Source organism: Chiroxiphia lanceolata, chromosome 10, assembly GCF_009829145.1.
Source record: "Chiroxiphia lanceolata isolate bChiLan1 chromosome 10, bChiLan1.pri, whole genome shotgun sequence".
Taxonomy (NCBI): domain Eukaryota; kingdom Metazoa; phylum Chordata; class Aves; order Passeriformes; family Pipridae; genus Chiroxiphia; species Chiroxiphia lanceolata.
The window spans coordinates 20,759,863-20,775,255 of NC_045646.1; the positions used below are offsets into that span (position 1 = coordinate 20,759,863).

General features: G+C 36.9%; 1 protein-coding gene across 10 annotated transcripts in view; it reads left to right on the top strand.

The window, feature by feature from the left end:
* PER2 (period circadian regulator 2) overlaps positions 1-15,393 on the top strand; it is a 46,133-nt gene that overhangs the window by 15,588 nt on the left and 15,152 nt on the right. For all 10 annotated transcript variants that reach the window (XM_032697549.1, XM_032697550.1, XM_032697555.1 and 7 more), the window contains 8 exons: positions 1,261-1,750; positions 2,424-2,492; positions 5,514-5,668; positions 6,178-6,299; positions 7,778-7,979; positions 9,488-9,539; positions 10,865-11,007; positions 11,233-11,311. In XM_032697549.1, coding sequence (XP_032553440.1) covers positions 1,479-1,750; positions 2,424-2,492; positions 5,514-5,668; positions 6,178-6,299; positions 7,778-7,979; positions 9,488-9,539; positions 10,865-11,007; positions 11,233-11,311 — 1,094 coding nt within the window. In that variant the 5' untranslated portion in view covers positions 1,261-1,478. The remainder of the gene's footprint in view (positions 1-1,260; positions 1,751-2,423; positions 2,493-5,513; positions 5,669-6,177; positions 6,300-7,777; positions 7,980-9,487; positions 9,540-10,864; positions 11,008-11,232; positions 11,312-15,393) is intronic.

Here is a 15,393-nt window from a genome sequence, read left to right on the forward strand (position 1 = left end):
GGTTTCATTTTAAGGGGAGTTGAATTGTAGTGTGTTTTAGATTAATCTTGTGAATGTTTTCTGTTACAGTCTTTCTAAAAATATATTTATTTATTTATTTGTGTTTAAAAGGAAGCTGCTGCACTTACTGTTAACAAAATTTAGTTAAGAATTATTTTATGACTTTGTTATTCTAGTCAGAGATCTATTAGTCAACAAGTGTAATCTTGAATATTTTAAAGGAACAAAGAGGAAGGAACAAACATGGTTCTCTTGAAAACAATGTTTTTTTTTCCCTGATGATGAATTACGTAGTTCAGAGAATCTTAGTTCATAGTTTTGCAGTATTGTTGTCTCTGTGGGTTGCTGACATAGATGAGGATGTGAGTCAGATTAAAGACGATTATTTTATTCATAAAGTTGAACTGCTCTGTAGTACTTCTCTTTTGATGATACTTCAGTATTAGTTTGTTCTTGATTCGCCTCCACATACATGCTGATTTTTGAACCTGCTGCATTAGAATTTGCTTTAAAAGCAGGGATTTTGTTGTTGTTGTTGTTTTAACCTTTTCTAAACAATTTTTATCAACCCCTCCCCCCAAGTTAGTGGTAATCAGTAGATAAATCTCAGGGTTATTTATGTCTTAGAATTTTTTTTGTTGATAAATAGGTGGGTTTGTTGATAAATAGGTGCTTAGTCTCCTTGTTCCTGCTGTGTGATCTGTGTACCTACCTATATGGCTCTTGTACAAAGAAAGAAATGAAGAACTGGTGAAAATGACAGAACAGATCTTAAAAGAAACAGGTTGAGACTATGTATTTTAAAAAACCCAACATAAAAAACAAAACAGCCCAAATGACCTCCAAACCAAGTAAGCAATGCTCTGATGTCTGAATGGAATTTTTTTGTTTATCAAGGTAAACTGGTAGCCAGTGAAATGGTTTCAGTAAAAGTAATAACAGTTATTGTCCAAATCCAGGCAGTAAAATTGTTGAGTATTAGGTAGGAAGGTAGAAAACAAATGAATGCAAACTTTTAAGGAGTTTTTCATGTTTATTCAACTTCGGGTTTTTTGTGGGGGTTTTTAATAAAATATAAATACCTTTTCTGTGATAAAACATTGTGAGATTTGCAATTTAACCTAAACTTTTCGCCACTCAAATGCTGAATATATTAACTATAAATATCACTTTTACTTTCTACAGTCAGTGCAAATTCCAGTCTGTCAGCAAGGCAAGCAAGAAAATAATTTTTTTTTTCTTCCTTCCCTTCCTCCTCAGATTTGTGCATCTGTACTTCCAAACAAAGTTTGCACAGAGCGAAAATTCTGAATATGGCTTGATTTGCTCTTGATCTTGGCAGTGTTTCTAATGACTGTCCCACGGACTCTATCAAGTTCAGGGGCTTCTACTCCAGCACTGAGGAGCAGAACCCTGAGCAGCAACCTGGGATCAGCGAAAGCATTTCTCTGTCATTCTTTTTAAAAGAGCAACGGAAAATGAGTGATTATCCTGGACTGGCAAATGACCATAGCCAGATGATTGCTGAAGATTCAGAAATTCAGACAAAGCCTGAACACTCTCGTGGAGTTCTTCAGGAAGATATTGAAATGAGCAGTGGCTCCAGTGGCAATGACTCCAGTGGAAACGACTTCAGTGGAAATGACACAAATGAAAACTATTCAAGTGGGCATGATTCTCATGGCCATGAATCTGATGAAAATGGGAAAGATTCAGCAATGCTCATGGAATCTTCAGACTGTCATAAAAGGTGGTAGCTAATCATAAAATACATTTCACACCAGTGACTTTTTGCATTTGAATATAATTTCTGAATAATAACTAAGGTATAAAATGTATCTTGAAATTGAAGCTGAATGTTCTAGTTAAATTGTACTCTCATGTGGTGTAAATTGTGTAATAGATATTTATTCATAAAGAAAAGGTCTCTGGTGTTCTGCATGGCCACCTTCATTTGCATCTTTCTTCTCATCATTGTGCGTTTAATTGGCCTTATTTATATTTTTCTAGTAAACCAACTTCTATAATCGTGTATCAAAAACTGTCAATTTATTCTTATGTATTAGAATGCAACCATGCTATTTTAAACGTTAAAATAATAACTTACTGTACAGAGCAAAGCTGAAGGAAGAACCACCTTCTTAGTAGTCCTGCAAGGACTAGGGAGTTGAACTTGGTGATCCTTATGGGTTCCTCCCAACTGAAGTTACTCTGTTTCTTAGACAAATGTTTAACAGCCACAGTTTCCTTTTTTTTTTTTGTATCATGCAGAAGCTTTTAAAGTTCGGGGTTTGTTTTGGTTTGGGTTGGTTTTTTTTTCCTAGGTAACCAGTAATTAATAGGAAAATATAAAGTTAAAATGAACTAAAAGTTTTTTGTTAGGTTTACTAATATTAATCTTTTTCAATCTTTCCTAATTCTAGTTCAAGCTCAAATGCATTTAGTCTGATGATTGCAAACTCTGAACACAATCAGTCCAGCAGTGGATGCAGGTAAATTAATGGGCATGTATTTTTTAGTAACTTGCATGTACACTAAATGCTGAAAACTGAATAGTGTTGTATTTTGGTGTTTTGTTTTGTTTTGCCTAAACCTGGAGGACTACACAAGAAATCCTGTCCATAATCAGTAGCATGTCCTATTAACTACTTGATTGCTTTAGAGCTTTCTGTTGCTTTTCCATGCTAGTTGTGTGATAACCTTTCAAGTCATGTTACTTGGTAGCAAAACTCTCTAATTTTTATTTTTTGTGCATCCCTTTGAATATTGCTTCAGCTCTAGTAGTTTTTTTGTAGCTTTTCTTTAAATTCTCTGCTCTTTAGAATTTAGTCTGAACCTGGTAGTGTATTAACATCAGGATTCACCTATGGAGTTGGGTTATGTTCTGATGTCCAGCACCCATATCATCTGCCTTTCCTATGTTCCATTTGCTGGGATTCAAGCCTCCAGTGTGTAAGGATAAACCAACATACTGCAGGAATGCCTCTCTATGAACTCTGCTTCTGGCCCTGGTAGCACTGAAGGCTCAAATCTAGATACTTCAGAGTGCCCTACACAACTGTACTTGTTGTTTTTTTAAGTCAGCTGATCAGGAGACCAGACCCTGAGCAGATCAAGGATATCTGGCTGTAGTATACTGATATTAAGACCTCTCTCCACACCTACCTGGACGTGTTTCCACCTGATACAGTTCACAGAAAAGTGGTAAATTAAAATTGCTCTTGTGCACCATTTGGTGCTTGAGGAACTTATTTTCTGTGTCTGCCTTGCAGGCACCTGGAGATCTTGTTCCATGCTCTGTTTTCAGTTGGAAGTTGTGATCTGGAGTTCATATTGCTAAGTATGAAAGACAGAGTGAAACAAAGACATTTCTTAATCTTCTTTTCCCATTAATTCCATTTTCTTCACTGCAAGATTTTGGGAGGATGGAGGGGTTACTTATTACAGTTTTTCTGATGTCTCTTTATTTTAAATTTCAGTAATATTTCTTTGCTCAGAAATAATTAGGAATCCATCAGGAACAGTGCTAAAGGGTTACAGAGCAGAATCTGATCTTCTTTTAAAAATGGGAGACTGAAGATATCTGGAGAATGATCTTTAAAGAGAAGACTAAAGTAGTCTGATAAGTTGCATGCTTAATCTTAGATTCAGACTACTGGGGTTTGGATTCAATATCAGTGCCAACCAACAATTCTAGTTTAATATCTGTAGGTAACTTTTCCAGGTTGCTGTTGACAAAAAACAAAATGGAAAACTCCTTTTTTTTTTTATAGAACTTGCTTATTCTGTCCTCTGAAAGTCACACCTTCCCTGTGGCTGCCTACTGTGCCTGATGCTACTGATCTCTGGGAAAACATTTCTGAGTTGTGTAACTTATTTTCCAAGGAGGCCCATCTTTTGTATACGCTGCTGCTGAGGGCTAATTTGGAAAGGTTTCTTTTCTTGCAAAAGAGTCTGACCATTCTCATGAAGCAGACTCAGAGAGCACAAACCAGCTGTATGCTCAGTTATTTCATAATCTTTTCCCTCTCTCTCTTTTTCCCTACTGCCAGCATAGAGGGCTCTTCTGTTAACAAAGCCCTGTTTGATTGCATCAGTCCAAACTGTCAAGCCACATTGTAGATGTGATTTTAATATACAGCACAAACATAATGTTTCCCAGGGGAGTACTGTACTCTTTTGTCTGATCCCTTGCCATTATTTCCCGGTACAAAATGACCACTGAAGAAATGAATGCTGCATTCCTCATAGTACATTGTGGTGTAAGCCAGAACAATGTGTATTCTCTAGTACAAGTCAGCTTTGTCACTTTCCAAGCATTTTTGGTAAAATACACCCAACACTTGTCAGGTGACTGATTTACCTTTTTCAAAGTCCTAAAAATTCCCAGAAAAACGTTCAGAAATCCTCTTGAAAATTACTTGGAAGCTGAAGTTACTTTATTGACCACTTCAGTCAGGGCAGGGCAGTTGCCAAGACTGTTGTTTCTGCAGTAGTGCGTAGGGTAACTTCTTAGAGATGACCAGCTGTGGCAATCAGGTGGTAAGAGAAAGCCTATCCTTTGATGGAAAAGAATTTATTTTCAGGAATGTTTCAGAACTCTATAATCCTCTTGATCATTGCGGATGATTAGCTTTTGAAGTCTACTCCAAAGCAAAAGACAAGGTGATTTTTCATTTTAACTCTTTCCTACCCTTCTGCCACCTATCTTTATCCTGCCCCTCCCTTCCCTCACCTCCTTTTCTCTTTCTTTTTGCTTGTGTCAGCACCTCTTAGTAATGGGGAGAGACAGAGGAACTGTAAAGGAAGGTGATAACTTCCTGAACTCGGCACTGATAATCTCTGTTGTTTGACCTTCTACACTGAGGCAGCACTTTTGAACATGCACCTGAGAAATGTCAATGCAGCTTCTGTCTCCAGCCTCCTCTGATTCTTCACCTTACATATTTAGTCAAGTTTCCTTACCTTATTTAATGTAATGCCATACTTAACTGGGGTAGGTTGTTCAAAGGATTTCTCCATTTGTTTTGTTAACTTGATGCTCTCCCACTGCCATTCCCTTTTCAGGGACCTCTCTTAAGAGAACCTGCTCGAACAGGAGGTGAAGACTTGAGTGGACCTCCTGCTTCTCTCCTTTGAAGTCCATGAACATTTCTGAATTTGATTTTGAAAAGAACTAAGGAAAATACTACTAAAAAGGCAGGAGGGAGACTGACAAAGGAAAAAAAAAGAGAAATTCTCTGGTGCTTGGGTATACGTACTGTGGCACATACAGAGTGCATTTTACAATCACATTCCAGGTGGTGGTAAATCTTTCATTTTAAATGATTCTAGGTCATGTAAGAATTTTTGTAAGTTCTGAAAGCTGATACTGAGTACTGGAAAAGTTAATGAGGCTAGTGTTACAAATTTATGTATATGACAAGTGTCAGAGTACGTTTGGGCTTCCAAGAGGATGTTATGTTGCTTCAACCATTAAAGTGATGTTTTATTTTTTGTTTTTAATCTTACAGTAGTGAGCAGTCCACTAAAGCCAAAACACAAAAGGAATTGCTGAAAACATTACAAGAGCTGAAAGCTCATCTTCCTTCTGAGAAGAGAATCAAAGGCAAATCTAGTATCCTAACGACGTTGAAATATGCCCTAAAAAGCATAAAACAAGTTAAAGGTAATCAAGTATGATACTGCCTAGATAATGCCAATCTGGATAAAATGAAACTTTAAAATAGGACTTTAAATAAACTTATCTTTACACAGGAAATTGCATTATGTCTGAAAACCTCTCTAAACAGATGTTCTCATGGTGTTCCTGTTTGTTGGCTCTGTTATCTTTTGTTCCTTTGGGACTTAAAGTAGGTCTCTAGATGCTTGATATTCAACTGATGTTTTGTTGAGTTAGAAAACTAATTTTAAAACAATTTACAATTTTGTACTGTTTGAACTGTCAAATAGACCAAAATATGTGATCATTCTTACACAGGTATATTAAGATACATAAATTTGTTTGGGTTACTGATGAGGAAGCTCTATCAAGGAAAAAACTGTAATTGGAATAGTACCTCAATTTCCCAACTGCTCATTCTGTGTTTATTTCAAAAAATATTTTGGCCATTTACTGCTTCCAGGCTGAGTGTTTTTTGATAATTCTGAATATAAGTTGTTTGTTGTTCTCTGTAGCCAATGAGGAATATTACCAATTGTTGATGATCAATGAATCCCAGCCTGCTGGTCTCAATGTGTCATCCTACACAATGGAAGAGGTTGAGACTATAACCTCAGAATACATCATGAAAAATGCGGTGAGTACGGTGACCCGAGTCCACGGTGTGCACTGAAAATGTTTTCTTCAACTGCAATTCTCAGGCATTCCTTCTTTTTACCTAGTTGGTAGCTAGGTCAACTTGCTGAAGGTGGCTTTTGCCTTCTGGGGGATGTTGATTTAGAAACTCTGAGCCGTTGCCTGGAGATGGTGGTGTGAGACATCTCAATATCCAGGTGATATAATGTGCTGTGAGACATCATTAGTTTTCACTTGAGAACACCTGTTGGAAAGTAACTTTTTCCAAATTTTAGTCAAGGAACACAGTGAATTACTTCAGCTTATTCTTATAACTAGGGGTTATTTGATGTTTCACCAGTTCTTTGTGTTAGTGTGACTGGAGGGTGATGAAAGTGTTGGAATCATGGTGTGTTGTGTCCTTTTCTGTGGTGTTTGTCTGGTTTTTGCAACAGATACAGGCTTGCTGTGGGATCTGGTGCAACTGTATTCAGCTATGATGATCAGTGTAGTTTTAATAATAAAATGATAAAATAAATAAATAAAATAGAATGATTTTTTAAATTATTATTTATTTCCGTAATACTGGTATTTTATAGATAAGTTACAGAGTCTTCAAAAATTAATCTAAACTTATTAGACAACCTTCCACCATTTTTTTCTTTTTAAACTGAAAACCTCTGCCTGAAAGTATGAAGTTCTGAAATCTGTACAACAAGGGCACGATGGGGGATGTTCTGTAGCTTGGAGTATAGGTGGGTTTTGTTGTATCTATGAATAGTAAAGGCTCCCCACAGGGGAAAATAAATAGGAAGTGTAGAGCACAACTGAGAAATTCAGCCAAATTCATAAACATTGTTCATTTAAACTGGAGCATCTGAGTTTGTGAAACTGGTGTTGTGATGACAGCTCTTGAGTTTGTGTACAGCGTTGGTGGATGGAGCACTAGAGGTTATGACGCAGGAAGCTCCTCTATGTGAAGAAGAGAAACAATATGGAACAATACAAATGGAGTGCGTGGGACATTTTTTCCACCTGCACACTCATACTTTACTAAGTGGTCTAGAGCACTTCTTTCATTTTGCAGTGGATGGACCAGCTCACATAAACAGTCTTTCACAAACAACTGAGCTTCATAAATGTAAACCATGCCTGTAACAGGGAAAATGTGCAGCTATATAGCTGGGAGCTCATTAATTCTTCATTTGTAAATTCATTCTGCGTCATAAAATTTTAGACCATGATATTTAGGTCTCGTAACCTGGCAAATTGTAGTGCATTATTGCACAGTTGGAAAGCGTTCTGTGTGTGTCTACTTAAAAAGCAGATTAACTTTATTTCATTGCAGATGTGGTTCAACAATTTCCTTAATTTTTATTTTGAATTTATTAATGGTTTTGTGTCTTAAATGTATGTGTGTGTGTGTGTATATATATATATAAAATACTGTATTGAGCAATATTTCAAACTGTCTAAATAACTTGAGATTTTTGTTTTTAGGATATGTTTGCTGTAGCTGTTTCTTTGATTACTGGAAAAATTTTGTACATCTCTGATCAAGCTGCTTCTATTCTCCGCTGTAAGAGGGGTTATTTTAGAAATGCCAAATTTGTGGAGTTCTTGGCACCTCAGGATGTCAGTGTGTTCTATACTTCTACCACCCCATACAGATTACCATCATGGAATATTTGCAACAGAGCTGGTGAGTGGTCTCAACAGCAGATACTTCTCCAACCTACTTTCAGTCATGCAAATGTAAATACTTGAACTGATTTTTAATATCCTCCCATCCTTCTCCATCACTTTTTGAGGATGAAACACAGATGCATTATTAGAACAATCTCTGAGCAATACTAGGTGTATAACACGCTTTTATAAATCAGCAAGGCTTGTCTGTTGCTTGACAGTCTTCCAAATGTCATTGTTTATTGGTTCTTATGCCCCTTTCATGAAAACAAAGTAAGAATTCGTGCTGAACAGTGGGTTTACTTTCCACTTTTACTAGCAATCAAATTATTGTTTTCTTCACATTTTCTCATCTTCAGCTATGAGGGGGGACAATGCTCTGCCTCCTTCTTTTTAAATGGTTGTGATTTGAATACTGGACACCTTGATTACAGTGTAGAAAAAAGTGTTTCAGCTACAATCACTGTACATTCACCAATTCTCCTATTTTACCCTTGGAAAAATGATGTTAGGTGAGCTGATGTTGAGATGTCTCAGAGCACTTGATATTTGTTTGTGGGAGGATTGTTTTACTACTGTATCTACAGCTGTTAGTAATTGAGAAATACCTGCCAACTACTTTAACCAAACACTTGAAATTCAGGTCTGCTCTAAATATATGGAAGTCCAATCCATTGCATACTAAGTCTGTGAAGTTAAGCCAGGGTGCAAACCATATTTAATCTGAAATAAACGTGTACTAAGTAGTGCATACGTGGAGCAGGTCGAAAGGGACCTCGTGAGGTGTCTTGTCCAAATTCTGGCTCAAAAGAGGGTCAGTGGTAAATGCTGACCATGTAGTCCTGATTACAGCCACTCAGTTATACAGGTTTTGGGGTTTTGTTTGGTTTGGGTTTTTTTAACCTTTTGCACAGTTTTATTAAAAAATGCAGTGAGTGGAACTGCGCACTGTCTCATGTATCAGCTGCCGTAGAATATAATATCCAAATGTATGCTAGAGGCTTTTGAAATGCCAGAGCTTTCCTTGAAAATCAGTCAGTGGCTACTCTGGAAAAGGAGAGAAATAGGCTTAAAATTTGAAAAGAAACCTTCAAGAAAAAAAGCTTTCTTTTCAGAGGGATGGTAGTAAGTAGATTTGATGATCTAGCTGTCCTAGTGCCTTTCTAGGAAAACGGTCGGATTTTGGGGTCCTAGATAATCAAACATTTTTGGTCAACACTATAAAGTCCTGTAAAAAAATGATAAGAGTTAAGCAGCTCAAACTGGAGAGCTGTTTAGATATGTTTAGGAAAAAGACTTGATAAGCAAGCAGCTGTGATTCACACACCAGCCTCAGAATCTGAGTGGTGGTCAGATTTAGTTGCTTATGAAGTCCATTGTTTGGCAAGTAAATATGGAGACTTCAGGGAACGTGAAGTTTTTAAAAAAAATCAACCACAATCACTTAAAGAAAAAATCATGTATTAAATATAACAATCTCGGAGTAATTTGTAACTTGTTATGAAATATGTTTAAAATTTCTAGAGTCTTCCACCCAGGATTGCATGGAAGAGAAATCTTTTTTCTGTCGCATCAGGTAAGACAACAGTATCCCAAAGCTTAGTGTTGTACTGTGAAACTGTGCATTGCATATTTGACTTTTATAAGAACCACACGGTATCCGAATTTCATGCTCTTCCATAATGTGATCATAAAGCAAAACATCTGCACGTCCTCCAGTTGATTAACTCTAGAAGCCACAGAGAAAACTGCAAAGAGGTTTCGAGAAGTTGCATCTTGGAAGTTAATTAGCGTGAATGTTGACCTTTGGGCCATAAGGGAAGCTGATATAGTATCTCCTCCTGCTATGGAAAGACTTGACTTCATGTTAATAGAACTGCTATGTCCAGCACCTGCTGCAGAGTCTCTCTCTCTTTCTAGGAAAATAATGTCTCATCTACAATTTATCTCAAGTGTCCCCTAGAAAGATACTTGAGGATAACTTGACTTGTCTCTTTTACAGTTACTAGGATGACACAGTTCTTTGGTTCTACTTTTCTTCCTTCTTTTCCTGCCCCCACTCCTCTTTAGCTTGTTTTATTTAGGAGAAGCTGGCAGCTTATTCCATGTTCTTTCTTCTACAATTTGATTTCTTAATGCTTATTGCCTTTCTGGCACCATTTCCAGAAACAAAAATAGTGAATCCTATTACATAATACTCCTGGAGTAAATAAATACTTATTACTGAGCTATGAGTAAACTTTAAATGAATTAGAGGTAATCCACTGCTCCTGAGTGTTGGATTGGATGGACTGTGGAAGTACTGCTGGTGTTATTGGAGATTTTTCTGTCCAACTAATACTGGTTTCAAAAGCTTTACTTTTATAAAGCTGTGCTGTTATAAAGTTACCACAGCTGACTTTTTTTGTCCACTGCATAACTGGTTGTTATTTTCATTACTGTGTTTTGCATCCTTGTTAAGTAAACAACAATATTATTGTATTGTCTTCACTCTTTTTAAACTGTAATAAATATTGATTAAAAGATGACCTTTATGTTAACTGAGGAGATATAGCAGTCTTCATAAAAATTAACTAAATTCATCCCTCATAAGGTTATAATGTCACAAATCAAGATTATTGGATCAACAAATAACTTTATTGTACGAGTTGGGTTTTTCTTTTCTACCAAATTTCCATTTAATGCAGTTGTGCATCTCTTTATTTCAGGCAGGGGAGAGAACAACATATTCTTTATTGCAATTGGTATGCAAAGGATGCCATTGGAATTAGATTCTCTTCTACTAAAAAAAAAAAAAAGTTAAGATCTTGGGTGCTATTCTAGGAACTAATATGGATAAATTAAAATTTTATTTAGCATAAGATTAATCTGTTGAAATAATTAACTCTGTTTAATTATTAGTGCGGGGAAGGAGCGTGAAAATGAGATTTGCTATCACCCGTTTCGGATGACTCCTTACCTTATCAAAGTGCAAGATCCAGAAATAGCAGAAGACCAGCTTTGCTGTGTGTTGCTTGCAGAAAAAGTACATTCTGGTTATGAAGGTAATCCTTTGAATGGACAATGACTCGTTTGGTTTCCTAAAAGTAAGAGCTGTTCAAGTTTTATTGCAGTGAAAGATAATTGTTTCTGTTCTCTGTCCTTGCTGAGCAGCTGTGAGTTAGCAAGCTGCTTCTCTGTGTGCTCTTGCATGGAATTTTGGACTTGGAGCTTGAAGTGTTATATATGCAAAAACACCACTTGTTAATCTGCTTTTGTTTTTCTCCCAGCACCCAGAATTCCTCCTGACAAAAGAATTTTTACAACTACGCACACACCGACCTGTTTGTTCCAGGATGTAGATGAAAGGTAACCTACAAAAAATATTCTTTAATTTACAGATAAGCAAGCTATCCAGTATCTTTACATGATTTAAGGTGTCCACATGGGGTTAAAAAGTTATGCAGCTGCTGAAGAGTGTTTAACCTAAGAGAAATACATCCCCCTCTTTTCACTAATGCGTTATCACTGGTATTTAAGTGGAAAATTATTTGCCTGCTAACAAACAACTTGTTCTTCCACTTTCCTTCCTTCTGGGACAAATCTGGACATAAATTCAGTGAATGAACCAAATGGTCAGAAAAATTTCCTTTGCCAATAATTATGACCTGTATAAAATTTTATGTGTGGGAGGTTTTTTTTCAAGTTTGATCTAACTAATGTGCTGCTGTCACTTTCTACTGGCCCAGGTAGAACTAGAGGTGTGTTTTTCGAATGCAATATTAGATCTTTATAAAATAAAAGTGTACAAAACTGCTCAAATTCTGTTGGCTGAAGATTTCACATGACAATCTTGAAAGCTGATTAGAGTAAGTATTTACATTCTAGAGTAGAAACAAATATGCCACCTGTGATCTTTAAAGTATATACGGAGACTAAGGATCTAAGGTATAAATCAAGATTTCATGGAATCACTTAAGTTGAGTAAGTTCATCAAGTCTGCCACTAAAACACCATCCCTAAACACCACATCTGCACATCTTTTAAATACCTCCAGGGATGGTAACTCCACCACTTCACTGGGCAGCCTTGACAACCCTTTCCGTGAAGAAATGTTTCCTAATATCCAATCTAAACTCTTACTTGTGTAACTTGAGGCCATATCCCTTTGAAAGGATATCTGGGTGATGGAACCATGAAGTCTATGAAAAGAACAGAAGATACTCCTTTGGAGTTTCTGATTTTTGTGCTATATGTGGGACCTTATTTTGATATTTTTTTCTGCTTAGGGAAAACTAAGTTAGCTGTAATAGTAAGGTCTGACTTCTGAGATTGTCTCCTTCTCTTGTTTTTAAGCATTCTAAGAATGCCAAAAGTTTCTTTGTAGGTTAAGATGGGGAGGATGTCTTCAGACAGAGTACAAGTATAATGGACAATTTTGGGTTTCTGTGGTATCTTTTGATTGGATATCTTGTTTCTGAAGACATGCCATTCTTGGCAAAATCTTTAAATGCAGCAGAAGAAAGAGAGAGGGACTGGGGGAAAGGAGGTTATTGGGATGTTTGACTAAGCTGGAGTCAAGGTAAAAAAAAGTACTGTTTGACTTTTGAGACAGTTTATCTGTAGAAAGATCAGGCACATCAGTATTAGTGCAGTGCATGGGGGTTTTATTAAACAAGAATTGCAAAAGGTAGCTATTGGAGTTAGCTACTATAGAAGAAGATAATGGCTAATCAGTGAAGATAAGTTTGGAGTTTCAGATACAGCTGGTTTTGGCTAACTTTGCAGACATTGTGGCCAAGTATGAGAGTTCCTGTAGGACAGAAAACAGTGGAATGCTGACAAATTTTTTTTTTCCATGGTATGATCTATACAGTCTCTCCAAACAGCTTAAGTTGACAAAAGAACTACTTAGTCCATTGTACTTCTGTCCTCTTCATGGATTTTTTTTTCTCTCCCTCATTCCCACACAAGCTCCAAGCCAACTGCAACTTTGCAGTGTGGGTTTATATTTCCAGATAGCCTGATGGCACGGTGCAAAGTTTCCCTTCCTCCATGGATCTCCAGCTCATTGATTTCCAGTAGTCACTTAAAAGAAAGCACAAGATAGCTGAATGGAGAACTTTGCCCTTATTCTTGGGTTGAGTGGAGCAAGTGCAGTAAATCCCTTCCTTGTGACTACTATGGAAGCTTCTTTCCTTTTAGTCTGGTGTTACCACTTGCTCTCAAATACCATTTTTTAACACTTCCAGTAAAGGTTGATTACATCTTGGTCTGATAGTAGTACTTTACGTCACTTATTTCTGTTCTTCTGATTTGTGTGTTTCATTTTGCTTTTAATTATTTAGCTCCTGAGAGCATTGGCAGCCAGATAAATGTTTACCGAGATATGCATATGCAGTTGATTAATCTTGAGCTCTCCAGGGTTCAGTATAATACACAAAGCAACAGATTCTTAAGAGAAAGCTGTGTGTAATATTTAAAAATGTGCAACTGAGCACCTGCCGTTGACTCAAATTGTTCAGAATATAACACTGAAACTGTTGCCTGACTTGCATAAAATAAGGTTAATTTCTGTAATCAGTACATGTTCATGGATTGGAAAAACGTTTATTTTTCCAAACAAATCAAATCAGATCCCTGCAAGTGGATCTCTGCACAGAACATGTTAAGGAAAAATTAATATTTTCCTGAAATTAAATGGATCATTCCTATATATGTTTGTCTTTGAAATGTATTTCATACTCAATGTGTATAATGGGTGTAAGGAGTTCTATGGAGTTCACAACAATCTTCCTAAGTTAATTTAATGCAGTTTTGTATGTAGCTTACGATATAAAGAGCCTTCTTATTCATGTTGTTTTGACACTTTAAATGTCATTCTGTAAAACACAAACTAAACTTGCTGCCTCTCCTCATCAGCCATTCTTGTGCTGCACGTACGTTTGCATTCATAAGATGAGTTTATTAACTTAAACTCTGAATGTGTTATTCACTATGAGGAAGCATAATGATGCTAAGACATGATTCTCACAGCATTATATGATCACAGAAAGGCTGGTTGGAAGGGACTGCTGGAGGTCTTTGTTCCTTTTGCTTGAAATGAAACCTTTGCCCCATTCTAGGTTATGTCATCTGTAACCTTGTCTCAGTAATGCCTGAAAACCTTCAGGGGCAGAAATTACACAATCTCCATGGGAAACTGTTCCTGTGTTGCACTGCTCTGTTAAAAAACTTTTCCTGCCATCCAGCATAAGCTTTCCAGACTGCAGTCTGGGACCATTGCCCATTTTATTGTCTGGCAACCACCAAGAAAATTTAACTCTGTTTTTGTAACTCCTCTTTCCAGCAGTTGTGGGAAGCTCCTGGATCATCCCTTAGTCTCCTCTTCATCAGAACAAGCAAGCCCAGCTCAGTCTCACATTCTAGACCCCTCACTTTTCCAGTTATTTTCGTATCAGTATAAAAACACAGAGGGGATTTTTTTTTTTTTTTTTGCGTAGAAGTGATTGAATTTGCATCTTCCTTTATAATTTGGTTAATAAGTCACAGTTGGATAAAATCTGATCTCCTTTAGGGTAGGTGTTCTGTCACAGCACAAACAAGCGTGATGTTTGCCAGGTTTCCATAAAGCAGGGAGCAAAGAACAGGAATAGTACCGAGCAAAAACTTCTAACTGCTACTTGATGAAGTCATTTGGAGTTGACTGGTATTTTAAAGTCCTCTAGTGGCACAGCTTTTCTCATGTGCTTTGAACTTGGCAGCACTTTTAAATGTCAATGTGTCACAATGATGTGATTTGGTATGAGTTTCAGGCCAGTTTCAGTTCTGTTGCTTTAGTTCATCTGCAAGCTTCCAAGACTCGTTATTTAACTAATTGCTTCAATACTAAGGCATTAGTTGCCATCCTCATTTTCCCCTGAATATCTCAGCCTCTTTACCAGAAAGGTATGTTTGATGTTTTGGGGAACTGATGTCATTCCAGTGGGGTGCTGGAAGTGCAGTGTTGAAGGCATATGTTGCATAATGCTTTTGAGTTCTTACATGACACAAACCCATTGTCTGTGGTACACTGTTGCTGAGTTTTCCATTAAAGCTGTTCAGATCCCTGAGTGTCTTCCTACCCAGGACCTTTGTCAGAGAACAGGGCTGTGGGAGGAAGGTGTACAGCATGTTGAGTTTACAAGATGACTCATTAGCATCTGGCAACTTAAACATTACTGAGTAATATTGACTTAATGCCTTTTTTTTTTTTCCCCCCAAAGCTTATTAACCTTCAGGGTGAGGTGCAAGGTGACATTTTTGAACTTTCACTCTTTCTCCTTAATATGAATGCTTGAAGTGATCAGTAAAAATTATTTCATCACATGAATTAGTCATTCACATCACTAGAAGTGCTCACTGGTAATGTGCAGGATTTCATCAACATTGCTTTTAATTCTCTAGTTAAT